The sequence below is a fragment of the Polypterus senegalus genome, chromosome 5 (genome assembly GCF_016835505.1).
Source record: "Polypterus senegalus isolate Bchr_013 chromosome 5, ASM1683550v1, whole genome shotgun sequence".
NCBI classification, from domain to species: Eukaryota; Metazoa; Chordata; class Cladistia; order Polypteriformes; family Polypteridae; genus Polypterus; species Polypterus senegalus.
The window spans coordinates 194,785,315-194,813,236 of NC_053158.1; the positions used below are offsets into that span (position 1 = coordinate 194,785,315).

Here is a 27,922-nt window from a genome sequence, read left to right on the forward strand (position 1 = left end):
GTATGCTTGTTTCGCTGAAAGGGCTGAGGCGACACTGAAAACATGCGTGCACAAGAAATACATGACACTCCCCTTTAGGGGTCCCGTATGTTAGACACAATCTGATATTTGTAGTTTTATTTTCAGCCAATATTAACGAGGGCACTCTCACTCAATTTGCTATCCAATAACTAGTTTTATTTTTTATTTTATTTTTTTAATCAAATGAATTACATATTTTGCTCATTTAATTCCCACCATTTCATGCATCAAATCACTCCCAAAAGACAACGTTACTTTTCACTTTATACTTTATTTACAATTGAGGATAGTCTGTAGTCTTAAATGTTGTTTTTACAGTACTGTTTGGATGTTATATTTTTTAAAATGCAATGAACAGCATATGAATGCAGCCAAACACAGTTCTGTAATCAATGTATTCTTCAAAACAGCATATTATATATAAATACAAAAAGGATTTTTTTTGCAAAAATTAAAAATCTGATGAAAACATACCTGTCATTTCTGTGAAATGCACCAAATTAAACACAGATATCAATGGCCTATTTAATCGATTTTCAGTAAAACTGCCAGTCCATGGACAGCTATGTTGTGCAGGAAAACAAAAATAACTGTACATATTATTATAGGAAACCAACAACCATTTTTAGATTTGACCAATTAACTTAAAAAAAGCACAATTAGGACAACAAATTCAATTTTGAAACTGAGTAGGGTAAATACAACTCTCTAGTTTTTCTTCTTTTACAAAATTCAGCTAAAAGAGAATGTAATACAATGAAGTACATACCCTAAATGTAATGCAACTACACATCATATGTGGAAGGCATATGCTAAAATATCTGTACACTATACAGATAATTTGGTTAATTTCTATAGAAGTAGCTCTTTTGTAAACATGGTCAGCACTAAAAGTTTTCACTCTGGCAAACATAGAAAGAAAAACAAAAAGCTCAAGGATTTTGTTTTCCAAATACTCTGATTTGGTAGTGTTTTCCGAACATGCAAAAACTCCAGGAGGCATCATTCAAAAAAATAAAAAAAATAAAGGAATGCTTGATATTTTAAACATAATAATTCCACAGATTTAACATTTAAAAGTGAGTATCAGAAAATGAATCAGCAGGAAAGGAAGCAGAAGACAACATGCATTCAACAGAAAGCCAAGATGCTGTCCTCAAGAGCTTAAACTCTTTTGAATAAGAATAATGTTAGAATCAGGAATACAAACATACTCTAACGGTTATTTCAGACAGCTTCTTAAGGATTATAGGGGAGCACGTTCTCAAGTATGCATTGCATTTAAACAAGGTGAAACACCTTTAAAATTATTAAAACAGCAGCAGCAGTCCAATTCATGCAGTGCTCCATAGAAAAAAATGATGAAAGGAACATAAATGATTCTGGTTCGATATATTTGTGCTAGAGTATAAACGAGGCAATGACCCCAATGGCAGATTACAAAATAAAATGAAAATCTGTTGACAGGACAAAAAAAAGAGATGGTAATATGACGATGATCTGCAAAAGCAGAGGATGGATGCGTTTTGTTTAGTCACTAGTATTTTTGCTACATAACTTATGCCTGACATGCTCTGAACTATCCCTGTACAAAATGAATACTCTTGGATTGGATCGTTGCAATGTCAGGTAAGCGGTGTTTTATCTTTTGTTACAAAAATGAATCACTGCTGTGATTTCTGAAAGTGTGCAAAGAGCAATGGCCCTATCAGATACTAAGAATACAGTTCATCAGCTGTTTAAAAGGCCTTCAACATTCTACAGGAGTGCACAGTATCCACCACAGCTTCCACCTGATCTTCCAGCTTCCTGGTCCGTCAGCCTTACTCCTCTGCTTGATGTTTCACTCTCCCATAAGCCGGGAGTCTGAATTATTTTCTCCACAAGCTCTTCAAATGCGCACTGTACGCCATCACACGTTTTTGCACTTGCCTCTATAGACAGACATATAAAAGTACAAGTTTTGTGAGGTATCTCAAAACAACACATGACACAGAGCTACATGAAACTGTGTCAAACATTCTAGCAGAACTAATTAATAATGTAACGTGACAGATGCTCCAGATTTTTCTTGACACAATGTTTTAAATAGAAGAAATACACAGAAGGAGAAAAACTGAAACATAACTCTTTCTACAAAAATGTTTTGTCTTCATGAAATGTGATCATTTTAATGTTGAATATAATAATGTGGTGAAAGGCAGCTGCAATTATGATCATTGGCAGGATTCAAAATGTCAAACATAACTGTTCTCAATTTCAAGGTTTTATGACCCAGGATATAGTTTTTCCATAAACATTTTGGTGCATTCTGTTCAGCAACAAAAATGAAATATTACCATAATAATTCCAAAATTGCTACATATTTTTGTAAACTAATGAATAGAATTTTGGCATATTTAATACCTACACAAGTACAAATGCACACAAAACGCAAACAGCAAGAAAGGTTTGTATTTGTAAGGATAAATTAAAACTACTAAGGAAGGCAAAGCCACCTTATGTTTTTCAAATTTTGAATGAACTACCCACCAAAGTGCATGATACCCCTTTGCCTTCAGACTATAAGAACATAAATTATCTGACCAATGGGAGGAGTCCATTCAGGTCATCAACCTGATTAGGTCAGCTAAGCTGTTCCAATATCTCACCCAGATTCAAAAAAAAAGGTGTCCAAGTTTCCGCTTCAACTATATGACTCAACCATTTGTTCCAGATTTCCAACACATATGGTGTGAAGAAGCTCTTCCTGGATTTAGTTTTAATTACACTTCCCCATAATTTCCAGTGCTGTCCTGGAGTATGTGATTTGCTACTTAACTGAAAAAATCCAGTAGATCAGCTTTATGAATAGTCTTGAAATTATCGAAGACTCTGATTATGTCCCTACACGACTCTCCCTGCTCAATACCTAAGAGATTCTGTTCCTTAAGCCTGTCAGAGCAGGACATGCCCTTGGGTGCTGGGATGCACTTGATCTGTTCTCCTAACTGCACAGCTTCTAGGGTTATCATCATTTTTGTAGCATGGAGACCAGTACGTATGCACAGATTAAACTTTAAGATTCATTTCATGCGAATAATACAAACTCTAAAATCTATGTCTTAGAATGTGAAAGCTGAATGAAGTGTCCTATGTCACTGATTGCATTCACAATCAACATCACCTGCATGATTAAAAAGAAATTAAGCAAATTCCAAGGGAAGAATCTGAATAAAACCCATTATGAAGATGACATGATGCTTGATGCTACGGATCAATACCTATTTGCTTCCAAATGTACTCTACATACTAGAAAAGTTCTATAAAAACTCTGGGTTTCAAGATTAACCCTTTCGGCCCTGACATCCTATTACTAGTACATAAATATACAGCCGTTTTTGTAAAGCACAGGTACGTTTACAGCTGTTGGAACTGGGCGTGCTACTATTAGTGCAGACTGGAGATACTGGCATACAGTCTGTGAAACACAGAAGTGAAAATGGACGCTTCCGGACAGTGTGCACCACATAGTAAGTAGCTCCACTTTCAATTTAATTTCCTCAAGAAGATTGAAGTATTTGGCAGCTATTGTATAATCATAGTGATGTATTTGTTTTATGTTTTTTTTTTCATTTTTGAGCTTCCTAGACACCCCAAAGGGTAGAATCTCTCACAAAATAATGTTTCCCATAAAAACAGAAAATCCAGGGCCGAAAGGGTTTAACATCAAGACGAAAATGAGTATATTATTTCTGATGAAAAAAGCCTTTCAAATCAGTAAGAATTACATCAGTGCTATTTAACTGTTTCACTGCAGTTCACAAATCCATGAATGACAACTACAACTTAAATACCAATTCAAGTTTAGCTTAAGCAGCCAGATGAAGTCTTTAAATCTCACATGAGCTGGGAGAGTTATCATGGTTAAAATGATTTGCTTTCATTTTTTAGCCTTTTTATTGAATTTTAATATGTATAAATAAATCCTATTAACACAAGAAAATGGACACAATTGTTACTTCATTTTTTTGAAATGGCTAGTGTCCATAAAAAAAACAAAAACAACTGTAGGGGTCTAAAGCTGCAGTAGTTATTGTGCTATGCAACTTTCAATTCTACTACTGAATTATGAATACAAGTATTGTAAGACTATGGAAGCAATCAGAAAGAAATTAATTTGTAACAGCTTGTTTAGCTGTGGAGAGGAATGTCTGCGCAAATTCTTTCCTGAATGCTCAGCTCTATACACCAATTATCGCTGATTACTGCCAACACAGAAAGAAAATGATTTAACAGTCTCTTGCAATAAGATAGGAAACAGTTCAAAGCGGAGGTGTTCCTGTCACTTGCACTCTAAACTAAACAACATTTAACATACGGTACCTTAAGATGAAAAAAAAAGACTATCTGACCAACTAATAAATGAATGCTTCCACACGTCCTAACAGTTCATATGTTTTTCTTTTGCCCTTATCATTATAAAAAGGTATTAAGGAGCTTTTACAATAACAATTACATTGAAGCATAATAACTTACCTATAAAAAGCATAGAATGTTTCCTTGCAAACTTAAGACCCTCATTTCGATCCACTTCTCGGTTTTCCTGCAGGGGAGAAAAAAATAAATGTTTTATAATCTGAAATCTTGTTAAGCTTTAGTTAGGGAAGAAGAAAATAAATCTACTGAAGATACATTAACTTTAGGTGTAATAACACACTATTTATAATTAAGATATTTTTGCAATCTGGAACAAAAAGCCAAAACCCAATGTTGCTCTTTAAAAAAAGTTTTTGCCATATATACTCACGTACAAGTCAGGTCTTGAAACCTGAAAAAATCGATCATAAAAATCAGACTCCGACTTGTACACCTGTTCAACAATGCGACACTTAATCCTCCAAGTTTCTCAGACGCATTGAATTTTGTTGCAGCAGCGCAGTTACCAATTTCTTTTGCTACTTCAACAACGTTTAATTTAAAACCAGATTCATATTTTCTTCTGATCAAACTCTCCATCATAGATAAGGGATGCTCTTACGATAAAGGTGTAAGAGGGCGTGAGATACAAAAAACAAAAATCAGTGCAAACATCACTTCGGAATAGTTTGGGTATTACCATGTGGTCACGCAGGCACGAGAGACAAAGAAAAGTTAGGAGCACACGCTGATACAGTGCATTACCGCACCCACATAGAAAAAAAAGTGTGCTGCGTGGTTACTCTCTCAGGTGGCCGTTAGCATATCATAATCTCTTGGACCAATAGTGTGAGTTATCTGTATTCGACTTATATGACCAAAATTATAAAATACCAGAAATTATACTGTAAAACCAAGTCCCGACTTATCTGCGAGTATATACGGTAATTAGAATTGTCTTACCTTATCAATTTTATTCCCAACTAACATTTTGACAAGGTCATTCCTTGTACAGTACGTCTCTAGTTCGTTTAACCAGTTATCTAGCTTGGCAAAAGTATCTCTTCTCGTCACATCATATACTGGAAAAAATACAGATAAGAAATAGTTATAAATGTAAGCATTAAAGCACACTTTGTAAAACTATTACTATATAAAAGTAAATATACAACAGTCAATTATCTAAATCTTCAGGCAATAACATTATTATTATTGTCACCTTACCCAAGATTACACCTTGTGCTCCTCGATAGTAACTAGGTGTTAGAGTTCTGAATCTTTCCTGCCCAGCAGTGTCCTAAAATTAAAAAAAAATTTAGGCTAAAACCAAAAAAAGTATAGAGTATTGAAAATGATGTATTACAATAAAGTGCAATACCACCACCTACTGGTTTGAAGCAATAAAAGACAAAAATGATTTTACACATTTTTTTCTATGCTCAAACTTTACACATTCTGAAAAGCAACTATAATGGATACTGTCTTTTATTTGAGAAGAGAACTCTTACGAAAATTTAATTAAACTCTGTCACCCTGAAATTTAAAAGTAACAAAGAAAAAAAAATTACCCATATTGCAAGCTTTGCTTTGTTTCCATCAACTGAAATAGTCTTCACCTTAAAGTCAACACCTTAGAGAAAACAAAATTTGAGATTTTTCTTTTTAAATTGTTCTCACATGTATATTAATGGTTATGACAGAACCTAATTTATACAAGAAACACCCAAATGTGGAAAGGATGAAAATCAATACAGCAGTTTAACTGGACAGGAACAGGTGTGTCTTAAAACACGATGAATACATTTCTTAACTATTTAATAAAAATGACAAGGTAACACGTGTATATAAAAAAGTTAGAAAAAGGGTTTAGTAAAGAATAACAATTACATAACCTGCACAACAATAAAAAAATATCTTTACATCTAAAAGGCATTTTATAAATGTATTATCTTATTCCAACAACGGAGCAATAGCACATACTTGTATACACAAAAACATACCCAGTGTGACAAAACAGAAACAGTAAATTCAGTTTATAGCACACACACGTTAGATGTAATTTTGGGAACAAACAGCAGTACTACTTCAAGGGGTCTCTTTAATAAAAGGCCAGAGACTATCTGAACTAATATAGCAGATTATCCTTAAAACATTTACACTAAAAAACAGGAGCAGACGATTTGTAAAGAGGCACACAAGACACGTAACTTAACAAAAGGAGAAATAAAAACAATAACAAATAAATAAGCCAGCATTAGTAATATATATCTATATATATATATATATATATATATATATATATATATATAAATAAATAAAACCTTGCAGGTAGAACTGTGGAGCAATCATGTGGAAGAACTCTTCAAATGTCTCCAAAAATAAGTATCTTCTGAAATGACACCCATCCTAACTTTGCTATGAACAAATTGCAATGTTTTTAACCTATTCTGGATACATCTTAAAAAGCATGGGGCTTAATTCTTTAACTCTAGCAGTGAGGAATATTCTCCACCTTGCTCCTTTGTGTTTCAATAACTACAGTGGTTTTGTCCCAACTATTTGTTAAAACCCATGCAGAGCAGCAAGAAAACCTGCTCGTTCCACCCAACACTTTCTGCCATCCTGTCCAACTTCTTTTTCGTTACCTCTGGATTCTTCCTTATTTTAGGTCACTACCAGGGCTGTGGAGTGGAAGCTCCAACTCTAACTAAATGTAAATTGTAGTAGAAGGTGTTAAAATTCCAATTTCAAATATACTAATTCAAATTCTAGCCTTTTGCTAAAAATTTTACTTCTTTAATTTTTGAGTTTCGTCTTTTGTTTAATGTTATTCAATGCTTGTAACTTATTTCATAAATAATATAAAAAAGCCTCAAAGGCATCTCTACAAAATTAAAAGACCAAACTTTAACAAGTTAGGGTGCTAAAAAGTAGCCTGATGACTGACGCTGCTTTGTATCCTTTATGTTGTGAGCTTTCATTCAACATATTAAATACACTATCATTCAAAAGTTTAGGGTCACCTAGATGTTTTCATGGCTTTGATAGAAATGGATACCTTTTATTATGATTGAAGTGATTTAAAAATATAGCCAAGGCATTACTAGTGTGTATAATGGCCATTAATTCTTGAAATGACTGATTTTTAATCTATTGTAGCGGTGCTACTTGAATTTGAAACTGCAACTCCCAGCAGTCCCTGCAGTGGCTCTGATTGGTCTTCTGCTGAGGGTGCATGGGTTGTTGGGGTTAAAGGATGTCAGCGCAGCCTTTAAAAGGGGGCCATTGACCAAAAGAAAAAAAAGTTTTTGTAATTTGTGTTTCAAGTTCCTGTCTGTCTGCTTTCTGTTGGGTTATCTGTACTTTTGTCCTGGATTGTTTTGTGGTTGGGGTCTAGATTGTCTGCCATCTGCCTGTGTACATGAGGTGTATAAGTGGATTCATGGCCATCCTGCAATGAAAGGAGCGCTCCTGAACCCGTCCACCCGTCTTCACCCATTCAGGAACTACCAGTAGGACTATTTTTACATTCCTATTCAACGTGTAGATCTCTGGACTATCTAACTTCATCATTACATTTCATCCGTTGCCATGTTTCACGGAATTTGCTGTGTGTGTTTTGTTTTATGCTTTGTGTATTTAATGTATGGTTGCCATAAGAGAACAGGGTGGTATTGTTGTTTTCATTACATTATTTATTTGCTGTTTGATTACCGGTTTGCTTTGTTTTTGTCTCTATTGGTGAGTGCGTGCGGGTCGGGCCAAGGCTGGGTGCGTCCCTGGAATCTCCACCACAGAAATAAATAAATCACCATCTTGTCGACAGTGTGAATCTTAGCAGCACCGGACCTACTACACCATTATTCGCATATGGCTTCAAAGTCCCATTTTCAGCAGCCATTCCTTTAGTGTCCTAATGGTCAACTCCCTTAGCTTATCCTCAATTAGTCATTTTAATTGCTAATTAGTTATTAGCGAAACGTTTCTAATTGCATTAGCACCACTGAAACCTCTTATTCTGTTCATTTGGGTTGCAAGTTACTTGCATTCCTAAAGTTCATTTCAGTGATCAAAAATCAGCTTTCTCAAGATTTTTGTTTGTCTGTATTTAGTGGGTTTATTTTGCAGAATGAAGGCTATTCCATGTGACAGATTGCCAATAAATTGAAAATTTAATACAAAAGTGTCTATTACTGTCTAGAGAGCAGAGGATGAATTGGATCTAATGAGTATAGAAAAAGAGGGTGAATACCAAGATGGACAGCTGCATAGGAGGAGAAAGACATCAGAATCTGCAGTTTGAAAACAAACGCTCTACTGGTCCTGAACGGACTTCTTTAAATACACGCCAAATACCAGTGTCATAAGCAACAGGGAAAACAATCTGTATATGCCCAAACTAGTCTTTACATTGTCAATATGACCTGATATTCTACTTTAAAGACCTAACAGACCTGAGCAAAAAGTTAGAAATTTGTAGATTTTGAAGGACAACAGGGATGGAATGGCTAGAGTCCAACATAATGGGTGGTCAGAAAGAGAGGCAGGAGGCTGGCATCAGATTCCACCAAGGAAAGAGAAATGGATGGACTAGTGGCGGGATTGGACAGAAAACCCTTTTCTGACTGAGGAAACCAGTATAATGATTATGTAGGTGGAGATATCCTTCCAAGACAGTACATTTACCCAGTATGGCTGGTGGCAGTACTCCTGGGCCAGGGCACCCATCTATACATCCCACTGGGCATGAAAGGAACTGTAGCCCTGCTGGGCAGATCTGCTGGGTACCATGGGTGCCACCAGGAAGAGCTGCACAGGTTGCCGACGCTGTTTGAAGGAGTTTCCGCCTGACCTAGAATTGCTACCTCAGTGCAACATCCTGGCACCGGAAGCACTTCTGGGTCCTGTATAAATGGGCCTTCTCATCTTTGTATACAGTATTGAGAATGACACAAATATTAATTTTCACAAAGTTTTTATGATGGCAATATGCATATACTCCAGAATGTTCTAAAGAGTGATCAGATGAAGTCCCTCTTTGCCATGAAAATGAACTTTATTGCAACAAAACCATTTCCTCTGCTGTTGTGATGAAGGCTTCAGGGCACCCAGAAAAGTCCAGCAAGCGCCAGGACCGTCTCCCTAAAGTTGATTCAGCTGTGGGTACCACCAGGGCAGAGCCTGCTCATGAATGGCAGCAAGCAGGTGTGACTGAGGCAAAAACTTTTGAAGGATGGCCTGGTGGGTGTCAAGAAGGGCAAAGAAGCCAAGAAAAACATCAAGGACAGACTGATATTCTGCAAAAGGGACAGGGATTGGACTGCTGGGGTCAAGTCATTTTCTCTGATGAATACTCTGACTGTTTGGGACATCCAGAAAAAAGAAAAGGTGAGCGCTACCATCAGTCCTGTGTCGTGCCAACAGTAAAGCATCCTGAGATCATTCATGTGTGGGGTTGCTTCTCAGCCAAGGAAGTGGGCTCACTCACAACTTTGCCTAAGTACACAGCCATGAATAAAGAATGGGACAAAAACATCCTCCAAGAGCAACTTCTCCCAACCATCCAAGAACAGTTGGGTGACCAACAATGAACAGCATGATGCTATGCTACTGTGCCATAAGACAAACATGATAACTAAGTGGCTTGGTGAACAAAACATCAAAATTTTGCGCCCATGGCCAGGAAATTCCCCAGGCCTTAATCCCATTGAGAATTTGTGGTCAATCCTCAAGAGGCAAGTGGACAAACAAAAAGCCATCAATTCTGACAAACTCCAAGCATTGATTAAAGCAAGAATGGTCTGTCATCAGTCAAGATTTGGCCCAGGCGTTGACTGACAGCCTGCCAGGGCGAATTGCAGAGGTCTTGAAAAAGAAAGAAGGGCCAACACTGCAAATATTGACTCTTCGCATAAATTTAATGTAATTGTCAATAAAAGCATTTGAAACTTATGAAATGCTTGTAATTATACTTTAGTATACCAGAGAAACATCTGACAAAAAGATCTAAAAACACTGAAGCAGCAAACTTTGTGAAAAACAATATTTGTGTCATACTCAAAACTTCTGGCAACAACTGCATCTATACGAGTATATACAAAAAATAATAATAATCCTAGAGAGTAATTGGAAAATAAAGCAGTAATACAGTTAACTCAACTTGACTTACCAATAGTAGCTGCAAGTTCTGGATCAAACGTATCATCTGTGAATCTCAGAAGAAGACTGCAAAGAAGAAAACATTTGTTGCGTGCGTCAGACAAAGGATCGCCCCTGATTGCACTCAATACAAAAATACTCCAGCGAAATTTAGATACAGTTAGGATGGTCATATACACAAACATATGTACTGCAAAAAATGATGAGGTTAATAACAGGAAATTTAAAAAAAAAAAAAAAAATTACAAACACCACAATTAAGATTGAATATCAAGTAAAAGCAACAACTAAAAACATGCTTTGGGCTGCCACTTCAAACATACTGAGAGAGCCAGCGTCACAAACATTTTTAACAATACTGTTTCACAGTTTGGGAGCTTAGTAGCACATACCTGCCTCTACAGTTACCTTATGCTTAATCCATACAAATTTTAATACTCCAGCACATGAGGATCTAAGAGTGCATGATGGAATATACTATGCCAGGGGTTGCCAAGTTCGACCCTGGTACACATATACTACATGACGTCGACTATCTACTTTTGGGGTGATGATTGACATCCAACGTTATTCCTCTTTATATTTTTATTTTATTTCACTGTAGAATCAACTCTCAGCAGCGACCAGCAGGGTGGCTATGTGGCACATGCGTATAGGCGCCATTCTTATTTCCTAACACCTTCACCGTCACTTTCTCTACCTCTTCATATCTTAACTCATTCTTGTGGCAGATTGAAAGCTTAAGTGCCAGCTTTAGTGAAAAATTAAGGAAAACATTAAGTAACTGCAACACAAACACAGACTTAATAAATTTTAACAGGAAAAGATGCCGATGACAGACGAGAAGAAGTGGACCGCTAGGGTGGAGAAAAGAAGAGCTGCTCAGGAGGCAGCAAGCGCTACAGAGAAAGAGGATGAAAACTGGGAATGCTCAAGTCAAGTGTATTCAATGCACGTTACCATGCAGTGCACCATTACTGGTGAATAAATACAATACATAATACAAATTAAAAGGCTTTAAGTACTTATACAGCAGACAACTAAAAGAAATGTATCCATATCCAACCCCCCCAAAATACTTTCAGTAACACAAAAAAGCTGGCAGTGTACTGTTTTATCACTACTTAGGGGGTTACTTCTTAACATAGGAACACCTAATAACTGTAATCACTTATGATCTTCAAGCAGTTCACTTGCCATTTATATTTAGTGAAAAGTCAAGCAAAATGACACCTTTTATTGGCTAACTAAAAAGATTACAATATTTTGCTTGACTTTTCACTACATTCATAACGGCTAACACGGTGCAACACCCTAGTACATTTATATTCAGACATTCTTACTCCACCCAAAAAGTATATACTTTTTTTAACCGATACTTAACCCATGTGAGTAACAAAAGCCAAGAAAAACTTCATCGCAGGTTTTCATGGTGAAGTTAAATATTGACTATTCAAATTTAACAAGGTCAACAGGTGACCAATGCTATACAGTGCCAATTAAAGTGAAAAATGTCCATTGAAAGAAAAGATAAAAAACATCACCCAACTAGTGTTGCATAATCCATATGTCCGATATCCATCAGTATAGTCAAAGCGTGTAAAATCTGTGCATTTTCTGAAAAATATTAACAGCTACTTGCTGAAAAAAACGTAATTGGAAGTAAACAGGGAAGTAATCATTCCCACAATGGTGTGCGTTTGAAACTTAAAGTAGTTAAAACTCTAAAGCTCAATGCAAATAAAAATTGCAGCGCACAGACATGTCTTCTATAAAAAGCAACACAGAACTATCAGGTGAGAGTCTAAAGATATGCTTATATAAACACACAGGATCTTGGCTTTAAACCTTCTATGTAATTATTACTGCCAAAGTAAATTAAAGAAAAAACATGCCAATGGACTATAAAACCAAGTTCAGTATACAGTTCATATGATCACAATAACAAAAAAAAATCTGCATTCATTTGATTTTGCTGGAAAGAAGTTCAACTACAATACTATTAAGAACAAAACAAAAAAATACTTTTATAAATGATCAAGAAGGAAATTTGCTAAAAGTTTTTTTAAATATAATTGCAACACACAATAAATGATTATTATTAGCAATAAGAACCCCTGATGTACACTACAGATGTTATTTCCATGGAGTAATTTGACATTTAGTGACAATGTTCAAACATTAAACTTTCATGAGAATAAACTTAGTAATGTTAACTGAGCAAGTGAAGTGCAGTTTCCTGAGAGGACCACATATAAAAAACTAACTACATATTGCATGGTTCAGGTTTTTCTATTATGTTTCACTAACAACTAGGGCTGTCAACTGAATCAAAAAATAATGTAAAAATATTCAAATTAAAAATAAGTAAATATGCAAATATATTCAAACTTAGGTTACAGTTTCTGTGTGTTACATAAGCAGAACACCTGCATGTGGTTTTAATTTTTTTAACTCTTTATTACAACGGTAAATAGTAGAACCTGCAAGAATATATATTAACAGCAAAAAAACAAAAAATATCCCAGTAATACTTGGGTATCTGTTATTTAAAGATAACAAACATCAAAATCCTGATCAGCTGCCCCCTACAAGAGGGAAGCATCAGCACCACCGTCTTGCTTTTTGTCTAATGCTGACACTTAGCCTGCTGGACACGAAAGCTTTCTCTCTCACCCCAGTCACTAATCTGTCCTACACCCTCACAAAAAGTGCTTTCTCCTGGGTTTCACTCCAGCCCTGCAGCAAGAAATGTCACAAAAGTTTTGTAGCAAGGGACACTAGCTGAATGCTACAAACACGATGCATGCAGCAACACTGTCGAAAAAGCTACATGCATTGCAGAGCCACCACAACGAGAAGAAAAAATATATACAAATATTAATAACAATGTAGCAAAGCGTGGTGCCCGTGTGTGTGGCACATAATTATTTGGGCTATTGTAATCAGAATAATAAGTTTAATGTCACTGTGCTCTGTGCAGACATTTTAAATCTGTTTTTTTCTTTTCTTTTTACATGCACAGCTGAGCCAGATTTAGTACAAAGGGGCTCAGCATTTAGAACTGCTAGGCCAAGCATAGGACAAGATAGACACACAGCTGGGGGGATGTGCAGTCAGCCTGAAAACATATGTATACAATTTTTCGTCTGTTAAGAGTCAGCATAAGATCTTCTTTCCTTGTTTGGAATTGGACTATATGCCTACATGGTGGCCAGCACGTGGAGAAAACAGTATAGAAGACTTGGACAGCAGCCAAACGCCTTCGAAGCCGACGGACAGATAGGAGATATCATCATCCAGTCCTGAAAACCCTTCCGTCACAGCGACGAAAATGGCAGACTGTATACATCGAGATCCCACCTTGATAAAAGTTTTGTTATGGCTTCCTTTCGTCTGCTATGCCACGTAAATCGTCATTAAAAAAAGCTTAAGTTATTTTCTCTTATGTGATTTCTTACCGCCATTCACTATGGGACAGGCATCGCCTTCTAATATTACAGTAATCCCTCGCTATATCGCGCTTTGACTTTCGCGGTTTCGCTCTATCGCGGATTTTATATGAAAGCATAACTAAATATATAACGTGGATTTTTCGCTGCTTCGCTGGTTCTGTGGACAATGTGTCTTTTTACTTCCTGTACATGCTTCCTCAGTTGGTTTGCCCAGTTGATTTTATACAAGGGACGCTATTGGCGGATGACTGAAAAACTAACCAATCAGAGCACGCAGTTAAGTTCCTGCTTGCTGAATGCAGTGTTAACCAGGAAGTCTCGTCTCGCTCATTCAGCATCAACGTGTTTCGCTGTGTAAAGAGTTGTGCTCTTTTGTGTTTATCTTTGTGCATAGTCAAGCCCTTCATTATGGCTCCAAAGCGATCTGCTCCTGCTTCAGGGGCCGTGCCCAATCGCAAACGGAAGATGTTAACGATTGCGAAAAGGTAAACGTTTTGGATTTGTTGAAGGCTACGATTCTTTTTATTTAAAAAGTAGGAAAGGAATATAAGATCTACGGCCGCAGTGTCCTTTTAACCAGGGTGCAAAACAAGTTGTACGTGGATGTAATAAGGCAGTAGTCTGGATGGAATCTGCTTTAGGGATTTGGATTGAAGACTGCCAGAAGAACAACAATGGCAGTGCTACACAATCACCTGAAGTGGCTCCTTTAAGGGCTGTAACGCTCTCCTTTGTTGTGCAGTAAAATAAAACTCATTGTTATCGGACAAGTCATCGTGTCATTGTTGGTGAGTAACCATAATTAATTTTCTACTTACAGTACTAAGTACATGTACGTACGTTTACTGTCACTGTACACATATTTACTGTATACTATTTTTGTTGCATTGTACGTATTTATTGCTGGTGGCATGTCTATCGTAATGGCTGTAACGTGATATCGGAGACACTCAATATCTTTAAAATAATATTTAGGTTTTACTGTATATAAACAGTGTGTTTATATACATAATTTCAATGAATCTTACCTAATATCTAAGAGAATACAAAGGGATTATGCTGTATAACTCTGCAGGGAATATTTATAAACAGTGTGGGAGAGTTTATAAGGGCTTAAAATATATAAAAGTAACCATAGAAACATATGGTTTCTACTTCGCGGATTTTCACCTATCGCGGGGGGGTCTGGAACGCAACCCCCGCGATCGAGGAGGGATTACTGTATATCTATATAGTTTCGGGTTACTTAAGATGCCACAATTGCAAAAGAACTTATTCCAACCAGGGAGCTAGCACTCCCTAGAGGAAAACAGCTATATTTTATGACAGCCAGGAAGGCTCACTGACCTGACAAGGATCTGAATACAGGTCAGTTTACTAAAACCACTACAGTGGTACCCCTGGTTGCGACCGTAATTCGTTCCAAAACTCTGGACGCAACCTTATTTGGTCGCAACTCGAACGTAATTTCCCCATAAGATTGTATGTAAATACAATTAATCCATTCCAGACCATAAAAAAAATATATATATTTATACACAGTTTGTAAGTGCAAAAATAGTTAATTATACCATAGAATGCACAGTTTAATAGTAAACTAAATGTAAAGAAACCCTTGAACAGAGAAAACTCACATTGTAAGAGTTCCGCTAGAGCCTTATAAAAAACTCGCTGTAAACACTTTTTTTTTTATGAGTTTTAAGCACAGAAAAAAAAAATTAAATGCCACTTCTCTTGCAAAACTTTTCAAACTATCCTCGGGTGGCATTAAATTCCTCACCTTGGCCACTCGAAAAAGGATTTTATTTCAGCAAATCGCCATGAATCTTCCTGGCTTCTCGCGTACGATCGCCACGCTTACACTCCCCTGCAAGGTGCTTCTCATTCAACCACACTAGCAACAGTTTCTCCACCTCTTCCAGCACTTGAGGCCTCTGTTTGGTTAACATTGTAACTCCTTTTTGCAGCTAACTTTGTTAGCCCCTGTATACGCAAACAAAAGAAAATGGAAATCGGAGAATGGGAAATCATTGGCACTTATGAACGCGCATAGGGAAACTGGCCGCCAGTGGTTTTTGTTCGCCACTAGAGCATGTGGTCGTAAACAGAGGCAAAATTTTGGCAAACTTTTTGGTCGTAACCTGAATTGTACGTGTTCGGAAACGTTCGTGACCAGAGGTTCTACTGTACAGGGTTAGGAATAACAAGCGAAGTAAAAGAACAGGCAAGAGGCAGGCAGGTCAAAGACAGAGAAAAGGAAAGGAGGGGAGGGGAGGTTAGGAGCAGGCGCCGATATGTCACATTGCCGCACCCAGCACATGACAAACCAACTCAGGATCCCAGATTAGGACCCGAGTGCAGTCATGCAACGGGCGACACCTCAGCACCACACATGTTCAGATGGACTGGAACAGTATGACGTTTTTCACGGTGGCTAGAGTGCCAATTCTGCCACCAACCCCCAGGTTTTTCCTGCAGGTTAGAGGGCCTACAAGCAGGGCTAGATGCAGATTAACGTCATACCCAGGACGGAGCAATTGCAGGTTAAGGGCCATGCTCAAGGGCCCAACGGAGAACAGTCCCTTTTGGCATTTACGGGCTCAGCTTATTATTTTGGAGGTGTCCAACGGGCAACAGCAGGGATTTGTATTGTAACATTCAGAATAAAAAACAGTCAGCACCTGTGGACTCTTATGGAAAAGCAGCCCTTGTGTGACTTTCAGGATCATCTCAGCATGAAGACAGAATCTGCACAACCAGTCTTCTATAAACACGCAGCAATGGTTTAATAAAGGTGCTCTGATTACTATTAAATACACCTCTTTGTTTTTAGGCATTGTGTATAAAACAGCAGGCATGAAAGACAGAGACTTATTGTGGGACACAACGTGTTGGATGACACTAAAAAAAAAGCTGTTTAACAGAGTAGTGGGATAGAGAGAAAAAAAAAACACAAATCTACATTGCAAAGGGGTCTGGCTGCAAGTTTTACTAATGAAGATATCAAGCTCAACATTCAAAATTATCAAAAAGGCTGATCGTGGAAGTGCAAAACCAGACCTGTAAAATACTGCAGCTTTGCACAGCTTGTCTGGAGTAACTCGATACCAAAATGAGTGTGGTTAAAACAACAGTTCTGTTACAATCAAATGTCAGCCTGTGATTTTGAGACTGTTTTTAAATAAATGTGAATTGTATTTGAATAGCAGTGTTCAATCTGATATCCCTAATGCAGACAACATAAGAGTGTGTGATATTTAATGTCTACAATAATATCTTAACTGCTGAAAGTATCAAGCATGTCACTCACTTTGCAAAAAAAACAATCAAAAACACGCCTTGAAAGTCCACACATTCGCTGTCTAATGTAACCTAACAGGACAGACTACTGCGCGCGTGTGTGTGTGTGTGCACGGACAGCGCACCACAAGTGAAGCTAGTGTCGCTGCCTAAAACTGATTAAGCAAACAGTGCCGGAGATAAACAGCCTTGCAATCAACATCATTAGATTTAATTGCAAGACGTTGATCGTCCTTAGCCTAGTGGTGCTCTAAATTGGAAAAGATTGATGATGCTCAAAAGACAGTAATCTGCAAACTATATCGAAAATCATTTGCTGTTAAAGACAGCTTGACAACTAACTAGTTTCACCATCTGCGAAGTGAAATTTAAAACACTCATACAGATTACCGCCTCCTTGCGCCACTCAATCCCGCTACTATGGCTGCAGAAGCTGGAGCAGCTGGTGACTAAGGGATGGAGCAAAAAAGAAAAAAATTTCATTTTAACAGCTAAAAAAAAACAAAAAACAAGGAATTCAGAGAAGACGAGTCTGCACAGTCATATAAAAAGAGATCAAAGCTACTTGATACCGGAGGTGAACTGTGATGTAAACCCACCTGAGTGGTGGATAACACAAGAAGTACATTTCCCCAAATTGGGGAAACTTGCAAAAAAGTATTTGTGCATCCCTGCATCAGGCAACCCTTCTGAGGGGGCTTTCAGCAACAGAGGAAATGTTGTAACAGGTAACTGTGCTGCTCTGAAGCCTGATGCTATGGACTGACTGGTGTTTCTGTCATACAAGTTTCCTCGATTGCATTTTACACCCGTTTTATTTTTTCTGACTAGGGGGATTCGCACCCTGCTCGCTTGACTCACCAACCCCTTCACCCCCATCAGTACTACCTGCTGTTGTGAAGAGGGGGGCTGAACGAACCCCAAGGAGACGTGGTCGCTCCTACGAAACCCCTCTTAAATGGTGATACAATGGGAAACAAATAAGTTGTTTTTTTTACCTCCACTTTGCTCAATCAGCTGCTGCTGCCCTGCCGCGTGATCTGCATTTCATTCTGCGCTTCAAACGTTTAAAAGCCTGTACAGCACCCATCCTTTTGTCTCACTGCCATGTCTCTCTTCTCCCCCAGACATCCTCAAACACTATTCTATCCCTTTTCATCGTTCCGTTATTTCACCAAGTAATATTTTCCGTTTGTTTGCACTAATGCAATCTTTACTCTCATTTTTTTAAGACTTTCGAATTTTCCTACTTCCATTATCTCTAACCTGCTCTGCATCACGGGACTTGCTTCCAAAGGTTCTAAGTATGACATGACTTGACTGTCTCACGGGACACGTGAAAGTGTCTCTCTTCAAAAGATCACGTCTCGTCGCAGGAAAAAAGTCCCATCTCGTCGCAAGATTTTTTTAATAATAGAGAGATATCTTTGTGCAATATTGGACAGAACTTGAAGTAATTTGTTTGAAAATGTTATTGGTTCGGGTTTTTTGTATCTTTGTGCAATATATGACAGAACTTATTTACAAATGCGATAGGTTTTTTTTTCCTGTGCAGTATTTGACAGATCTTTGGATTTTAACACCATAGTACAGTATGTTAGATTTTTGTTCTTACTTGTATGCTGCACAATTCACCTTACAGCAGAGCACTTTGTTTATCCAGACTAATGTTCATGCCCTGTATTTCAATTATGATTAGTTTTTTATTCCCTTTGGATTCATATATTGATTACATTAAGGGTAAGTGACTGTTTAAAATGCTCTCATTATAATAGTTTTGTTGGTCTTAGTGCAATTTTTTTTTTTGTGTAAACCCTGTAGGCCACATTGAAATGGTTTACTCATACTTGAACTGTTTGACCTCAGTAATACTTTGACTGGTAATTTTAATCTTTTTCTGTTATTTTACTTCGGTTTTAAATAAAACAATAAGACCTGTTTTCCTTAACTGTCGTTTCCATTAATCTCATTAGTAAGCTAAAATTAATACCCTATTATCAAGACCAAGCTACATCAATATGAATTTTACCAACACATTTTTAAAAGATGCAAAATATCACCTGATTATCATTATCATCAAAGTCCCAGAAGATATCAGGATATATCTTTATGAACCCCTATGTCAATCTCATTTTCACTCTGCTTATACTGGTAAGGGTTGCTTTGACTTCATGCTGAGTGGGACTTAAAACTTTGAACTCTCTGTATCAGGTTAGTATTACATTTTCAACAAACTGACTTTTTAAATAGTTAATAAATAGTGGTATAATGTATTAGATAGAGAGTTAATTATGAAATGAGACTAACCCTTTTGGCCCTGGATTTTCTGTTATTATGGGAAAAATTATTTTGTGAGATATTCTACCTTTGGGGTTTCTAGGAAGCTCAAAAATGAAATAAATAAATAAATTATATATATATATATATATATATATATATATATATATATATATATATTTATTACTATTATACAATAGCTGCCAAATACTTCACTGTTCTTAAGGAAATACAATTGAAAATTAGTACAGACGCTTAAACTTGAGTATTATCTGGACATTTTTATTGATCACAAACCAAAATTTTGCAAGATTCTGAACAGTGAGCTACTATTACATGAAAAGCTGAAGAAGCTGAATTATAATGGTGCAGGACTGAGTATTAATGCTATGCAGAGAAAAAACATAAATCAATCAGTAATTTTAGGAGAACAATCATTACAAACGAAAGGTCTACCTGTGACAACATCCTTGTGGTGATTCAGATATCATATTTGCTGCACTCTCTCATTGTATAAGATTATCAAATATGAAAAATGAAACTCAATATGACATTTCAGAAGGTCATCCAAGACTTCACCTCTAAAGGAGAATCTTAGCAAAACTTTAAGCCAGTATTTTTTGATATGGATTGCATTGGAGAATTTAGATGGAAGGTGGATGACTACAGCACTAAAAGGCAGTCAGAACACACAACTTATGCTGCTGTTGAGAAAGGTTCTGACGTCCACTATAAGTGTTTTCTTTTTTACTACTATCTTATCAAAATACAGTATGCTACAAAAAAGGCAACAGTATAGTCATATGTCAATTGTTGTCCAGTATTGGTACTGGGCCAAAACATTTACTGCATTTTATCATTTAAGACCATTTATGTGACTTTTCCAGTGATTACCAGTTGTGGCCTTCATTTACATAATCCTAATGAGTCAGAGACACTCGGCAGCATGCTCCCGTCAAGTCAGCTGCGTAATGTGACGTGCCAAGTGACTCAGTCCAACTAGTCTGCGACCCACTCCGATAAAACAAAAGGACGTCTGGATTTTATCCTTAGTCGTAAGGATTGGTTCTCTGTGCATTTGAGCTGGCAAACAATGAATGCTCATCCAAATGTACAATTCATATACTGTAGCAATAAGGAATGCAAGCGTTTTGGACCTCACAAACAGAAGAGGATCTCATCTCTCTAATATCTCACTATACATGTTAATCCTACATGGAGCACAGACTCCATCTAGCAACATGTTATTGGCTGTCACAAAAAGGTGCGAATATGGACTGCACTGTAAGGTTGGTCCAGTGACAAAAGCAGCAACTGCGGTTGGCAATTCTGTCATACCCCTACATGCGACACTGTCTCTGCATTAAACTTCAAGCCCGACAAGTGACAATGCCACAAGGCAAGCTTTATGATGTTTTATTTTACATCTTAAACATTTTTTTTTGAAGAACTGGTCTATGTGTAAAAAGAGTCCAGCAGAATACTTTTTTCTTACACAAAATAAGATGTTCAAATAATTGAATTCAAGAAATTAACAGAATAGCCTAGTGCAGGGGTCGCCAACTACGGTCCTGGAGGACCACTGTGGCTGCAGGTTTTCATTCCTAACCCTTTTCTTAATTAGCGACCTGGTTTTGCTGCTAATTAACTTCTTTTAAGAATTAATTTTAATTGACTTGCTCTTAAAGTCTTAGGCCCATTTAATTGGTTTCTTTTTCCTTAATTAGCCACCAAACAAAGATACAAAATGAACCAAAACATGACCAGCAAACTGTGTCCATCATACAATATTTGAGAATAAGGAAAGATGAAGGTCTCAGGAATGCTGATCTGCTCAGGTCCACAAAACATTTGAACAGTACTCTTAGAAAAGAAAATCCAAAATTTCATAAATGTCTGCTGTTACACCACAAGAGCAGCAACAAGCCATGGAATTAAAGAACGAGTTTAATTAACGAGAATCAGTGTCTAATTAAGCAACTGGTTGGAGTGAAATTGGTTGGAGTTTGAGGCTCTAACTTCATTGGTCTTCTGTTGGCTCCCTCACTTCACATTTAATTTCTGTTTGGGTGCCATTTAAGGAAAGAAATGAAGCAATTCCGAGGAACAAATCTCTAAACAAGTCAAATAAAATTAATTCAAAAGAAGTTAAGTAGCAGCAAAATCAGGTCACTAATTAGGAAAAGGGTTACAATGAAAACCTGCAGCCACGGTGGTCCTCCAGGACCGGAGTTGGTGACCCCTGGCCTAGTGCATTGAGATTCCTTTTTTTTTTTTTTACATTTTTTTAAATAAAAAGTAGTGCTGGATCCTACAGATCCAAATTTTTAAATTGTTAAAATGTATGTAAACTTCATATACAAAAAGCCCTGGCATGCTGTGCTTGGCTAAACAGTACATTTAGCTTATGCAAAAAATCATCAGAGCAACACTATCCGTCAGAAAATTACATTGACTGATAATACTTAAGAATGTTATTACAGGTTAAAAATATATTATATATATATAAAAAATATAAAATACCAGTAACGGTGTACTGCACGATAACGTGCAGTGAATACACTTGACTTGAGCATTTCTAGTTTTCCTCCTCTTTCTCTGTACGTTTAGCATTCGTTTGCTCAGAGGTTGATGCGCTTGCTGCTTCCTGAGCAGCTCTTCTTTTCTCCACCCTAGCGGCCCATTGCTTCTCTTCTTTCATCTGCATCTTTTCGCATTAAAACTGATTAAGTTAGTTTTTATGTTGCAGTCACTTAGTATGTTTTCTTTCATTTTTCACTTAAGCTGGCACTTAAGTCTTCAATCTGCCTCAAGAATGATTAAAGACTAGGCTGACCCGCCTTTCAAGGCGACCGACTTTTAAGTTGACCACTTCTTAAGGTAATTCAATATGTAGATCAATTTGATATTTTATACAAACTCATTAATTTGGTTATATTGCATTTGAGCGGTCGTAGTTTGTTATTTTTGTGATGAAATTTAAACTTTTTTTCTATATTGAGGTCGTTCTTTTAAACCCCCCTGATATTTACTACGCGGTGAGGCATTTGTACTCCATCAACATTAATTATTTCCAGAGACATAATTTTGTCTATTTTTCCAGCGCATCGCGCACAAAAGTAAGGGAACAATGGGAGCACCAGAACTCTGCTCACATCATGTCGCTTCGTACCGCAAGCTGCAAGTAGTAAGTCTGTGATAAGTGAAATACCGCTATGCTTTCCACTCACAGGACGGAAGGACAATCCCGACCGCTTTTATTTTTTTTTTTAAGAAAGAAAAATATATCGCACAGTCTGGAGTAGAAAACGATCTTTTACCTGGAAAAACGAAACTACAAATCCCATCATGCATTGCAAAATGGACGGGGCATGTGTGAAACTCCGCGCCTGCATAGCACTCACGGGACGGAAGGACATCCCGACCGCTTTTATATAGTAAGAAGATATGAAGAGGTAGGGGAAGTGACCGTGGCAGTGGGTAGCGCTGCTGCCTCGCAGTTGGGAGACCCGGGTTCACTCGCTGAGTGGAGTTTGCATGTTCTCCCCGTGTCTGCATGGGTTTCCTCCGGGTACTCCAGGTTCCTCCCACAGTCCAAAGACATGCAGGTTAGGTGCATTGACGATTCTAAATTGTCCCTAGTGTGTGCTTGGTGTGTGTGTGCCCTGCGGTGGGCTGGCAATCTGCCCGGGGTTTGCTTCCTGCCTTGCACCCTGTGTTGGCTGGGAGTGGCTCCAGCAGACCCCCCGTGACCTTGTAGTTAGGATCTAATGGGTTGGATAATGGATGGATGGGAAGTGACTGCGAAGGTGGTAGGGAATGAGAATGGCGTCCATACGCATGCGCCGCACAGCCACCCTGCCGAGAGTTGATTCTACATATAAAATAAAAAGAGTAATAAAAATCATCACCCCAAAAGCGGATAGCAGACGTCACGTAGTATATGTGTACCAAATTGTTTTTAAAGCAACAGATGGTTTATAACAGATGCATACCACTATTAGCCTGCATAATTCTGCTTTGAGTTGGCATAAACATACGAAAGCAAAAACTTGGACTGTAGTAACCTTTCACCTGATGATCAGGCTCAACTGCCCTGTCACAAGCAAGACTTCAGCCAAAGGGCACTATGAACATCACAGCTTGCAAAATCTCTTGACAAATGAGTCCACAATGTTGTAATCTTCAGCAACAGATGACTGAGTTATAATAAAAGTATTACATACTTTTGAAACGTTAGCTCAAAAATCATCCTGACTGGAAAAGAAAAACTTTACTCTCCTGAAGCACAGCAGCTACAGCCACAAAACAGACAAATCAAAATAAAATTTGAAGTTCATATATAAAATATATATTAGCAAGGTGTTACAACAAGTAGTATTAGTGCTTCTCAGTAAATGTGTTATTTAGTTCACGGTCAGGGTGCCCTCTTAATGATATTTACATGTAATCCTGGAGTTTTAGACAGCACTTTAGTCTCCGGGGACTTTTAAAAAAAAAAAAAAATAAGCAATATTATTATATCAAGGTAAAGCACATCCTTCTCACAAATACAGTTTTATCTATTGCAATGTGTATTTGTCTTTTTTGGCTTTTTACAGAAGCTAGCTATCTAGACAGACAAAACAGAATGACGAAAAAGAAAAAAAAACTTTGGACTTGGCAGTCTCAGTGAGGCATCATGCAGGTGTAATGCCATTGCTATACGGAAGCTCCATATTGTTTCTTGAAACACTTCTGCTGAATAATTTGTTGGGTGAAAGTCAAGTGTAAGTGTATCAGATAGGGGATGTGCAGAAATTTGTTCATAATGGCACTTAGTTTGGTTTCCATTCTGTCCTTTACTACTACCTCCAGGGGGTCCATAGTGCATCCAATGACCGAGCCTGCCCTTTTAATTAGCTTATTGGTTAGGTGGACTTCTCTTTATAGTGATGTTACCTGCCCAGCACACAACAGCACAGAAAACTGCACTGGCCACCAGTTATAAAACATGTAAAGGATGTCACTACCTACATTAAAAAAGCACAGTTAAGGAAAAAGAGTCTGCTCTGGCCTTTCTGAAGTAGTTATTCTGTGTTACGAGACCACTCCAGCTGGACCACCAGTTATTTGTTACAGTGCACCTCCTTCACATCCATTCCCTCAAAGTTGACTGAACACAGAGGCTCTTTGGTACAGTAGAAATCAGTTACCAGTTTCTTGGTTCTGCATAGTCTCCATTTTCAGTGTAAATGAAGATTGTAAACTGACCAAGTGTGAGGGGATGTGGCTACATTACCTGCAATTAAATATCATCAAAGGCACGATTTCGGTTTGGTGAATATCGCTGTTAGAAAAGGGCTCTGTCATTATTTAGTTTTAATTGTATGACAGATTATACTGGATTACTCTTTCTTTGTTCCCAGGGAAAAATGTGGTTTTTAACAGAAACTATCTAAACAATCAAATACAAAGATAGATAAATATATATATCTCCACACTATGGAATGAACAAACACCAGGAGGACTAAAAACAAAGAAAACCTCTGACTTTGCAGTCACAGTGAAGCGTTATACAGGTTTATTGACAGACTTCCACTGAATAATTTGCTGGCTTAAAGTTCTCAGTGTTGATGTGTCAGGGAGAGGATGTGCAGTATTGTTCATAATTGTACTTGGTTTTGTTTTAATTCTCTCCACCTCTACTACCTCCAGGGGGTCAAGTAAGCCTTATAACTAAGCCTGCCCTTTTAATTAGCCTGTTGATTTGGTGGGTCTCTCTTGAAAAGATGTTACCAGCCCAGCACACACCAGAGTAGAAAATTGCAATGGGCATCAAGGAGCTGTAGATGATGTGAAGGATGACACAACCACATTGAAGGCACACAGTCTCCTAAGAAAAAGAAGACCCTGCTCTGCCCTTTCTTGTATAGTTACAAGACCAGTCAAGCCTGTCATTGATATGAACCCTCAAGCACTTGTAGCAGTACACAGTTTGTACATTCACTCCCTGAACAGTGTCTGGACAAACAGGCTCTTTGGTAGTGTTAATGTCTTATTAATAAATAACAGTACTTGTTATTTATATAGCACCTTGCCCATACTCAAGAAAATATGAGCTTCTTAAAATTTGTATTAACCGATTATTAAACTAACATGATTACTGTAACATTATATGGATACATGAAAAACTATATGATTAGAACCATATTACTATTAAACTCTTTTCAATGATGGTTTAGCTTTCCATTTGAAAACAATTTAATACTATACATATGGGAGTGACTCAGAATTATGTATTATAGTGTACTTGAAAATCAAACATCATCATTTTTCAATAACAAGACAGGTCAAGAAATCTGAAGCACTACGATTATATTGTCAGTGAGGGCCTCTCGTAACCTTAACACTTTACCAGCGACAGGGCGAATCCCAGTACCCCATATTTTCAGTCAAGAGTTGGTAATATTCTAAGAAATGCAAAATTATATCGATCCATCCGTTTTTCGACACTATTATTATGGATCGTGGACAAATTATATATAACGTACCTTAACTCAACACGTACGAGTTAAACTATAATTCGCTATTCTGTTACTAAGACACACGACTTACGAAAATTTGCGACATGACTGCTACCTGCAGTGAAAGGTTCAGGTAATTTCGTTATACTTGTATCTACTTTTTACACAATCACAGGTATTTAAAATTTTGTCCAACATAAGGTTATTTCCGTAGATGGTAAATTGGCCACCGATAACACGTCAGTTATAACAAGCGTGTGTAATTACTGTAGTAATAATTGCCATTAAAAACAATAATGCGCTGTCTGATTTTGTAGGTAATTCGCATCGGGTCACAGGTAATAAAGTAAACACCGTCACTTCTTTGGAATGGCTTCTTCAAAGATAAAAACTGGACAAGTTTTATCCAAAGCCAAGCCTTTCCCGGAAGGTGTTTGCTAAGGCCTCGAGACACCCAAACAAGGCCTCGTCCTTTGTACTGTCAACTATCAAAAACGTGTAAGGGGACAAATTACACTCCTACCTGGACTTTCCCACACCGCTCTCTCCAATTATTAAAATTTTCAAAGTAGTCAGGACGTCGTCATCCATATTTTTCCCCTTGTTTACCTCTGTTTCTCTTGCTTGAAAATGATGTGCTAGGTTTCTTACTGCTTGCCCCTAACCGGAGCTGCGCTACAGCACAACGCCGCAACTGCCGATGACGTGGACAACTCCGCCCGCTCATAATGTAACTTTCTATTGGTCCCTTTCTCGTGACGTCACGACTTAGCACACGAGAAAAGAAAAGAATTGGGAAGAATTGAGCAGAATTGATTAGAATTAAGAAAGACGTGATTCTGTTAACTAACGGAATTTTGTAGAAAAGAAACGGGCTATAAATCAGGTACAGATTATTTCACGAATAATATTTTCCGAATATTAAAAATACCACGGATATGATTTTAGCTCACTAACCATTCCAATAAAGACAATGTGTGCCGTTCAGTATTTTGAGCCAAATGTTAAAGCGATTCGCCACAACCATGTGAGGAACAAAATAAACAAAAATAGAGAAAGGGACAGAAGTGGTGCCTGCATGACTAATCAGTGAAGACAACGGTCCACAGCCAGACTTTAAAGGAAAGGCAGTAAAGAGGATAAAGTGGCCACCCAAACTTGATGTCTTGATGATTGATGTTGAAATCAGATTTGATCCGTTAAACCTCAGCTTCGAGAGTTCAAATAGAGTTAGGTTAGAGAAACAAGACTTCCATGAATCAAAAGAGACAGAACAAGGGGATTCCATCGACAGGCCAGAGCAAGTTTGGCAGCAATGCTATCCAGAGATGACAACCACTGCTAGACTGGGCTGAGATGGGGATTGGAAAAGTCCAGGGGCCTCATGTATAACGCCGTGCGTAGAACACTCACTATAACATGGCGTAAAAGCACAAAAGCCGAAATGTGCTTACGCACAGAAAAATCCAGATGCAGGAATCTGTGCCTACTCCTACTTCCACGTTCTTCCGCTACATAAATCCCGATCAGCGTGAAAAGTAACGCTCGTGGATGTGCTTTATGTAACGCCCCAACTACTCCCAGAATTACGCCTCTTTGAATATGCAAATCAATAGATAGATAGATTGATAGATAGATAGATAGATAGATAGATAGATAGATAGATAGATAGATAGATAGATAGATAGATAGATAGATAGATACTTTATTAATCCCAAGGGGAAATTCACATAAAGTCATATACGGAGCTGCTGGAAAGGCTGCCACTCGGATGCGGCGCCGGAAATAACCTTATTATATATATAT

At 37.6% G+C, this 27,922-nt stretch overlaps 1 protein-coding gene across 1 annotated transcript; it reads right to left on the reverse strand.

The window, feature by feature from the left end:
• Nucleotides 1-272: 272 nt before the first annotated feature.
• On the reverse strand, nt 273-26,821 carry rab18a (RAB18A, member RAS oncogene family). The gene is made up of 7 exons (XM_039753890.1): nt 26,640-26,821; nt 10,589-10,644; nt 5,988-6,049; nt 5,644-5,716; nt 5,383-5,501; nt 4,540-4,606; nt 273-1,955 (listed from the first exon to the last, which is right to left on the reverse strand). Exons 1-7 carry the CDS (start codon nt 26,705-26,707, stop codon nt 1,780-1,782), a joined length of 621 nt encoding a protein of 206 aa, XP_039609824.1. The 5' UTR covers nt 26,708-26,821; the 3' UTR covers nt 273-1,779.
• Nucleotides 26,822-27,922: the final 1,101 nt, after the last annotated feature.

Coding starts and splice junctions, on each gene's coding strand:
- rab18a (XM_039753890.1), bottom strand. CDS start 26,707: ATGGATGACGACGTCCTGACTACTTTGAAAATTTTAATAATTGGAGAG. Junction 10,645..26,639: donor AGCGGTGTGGGAAAGTCCAG/GTAGGAGTGTAA, acceptor TCTTCTTTGCAG/TCTTCTTCTGAGATTCACAG. Junction 6,050..10,588: donor AGAACTTGCAGCTACTATTG/GTAAGTCAAGTT, acceptor GTTTTCTCTAAG/GTGTTGACTTTAAGGTGAAG.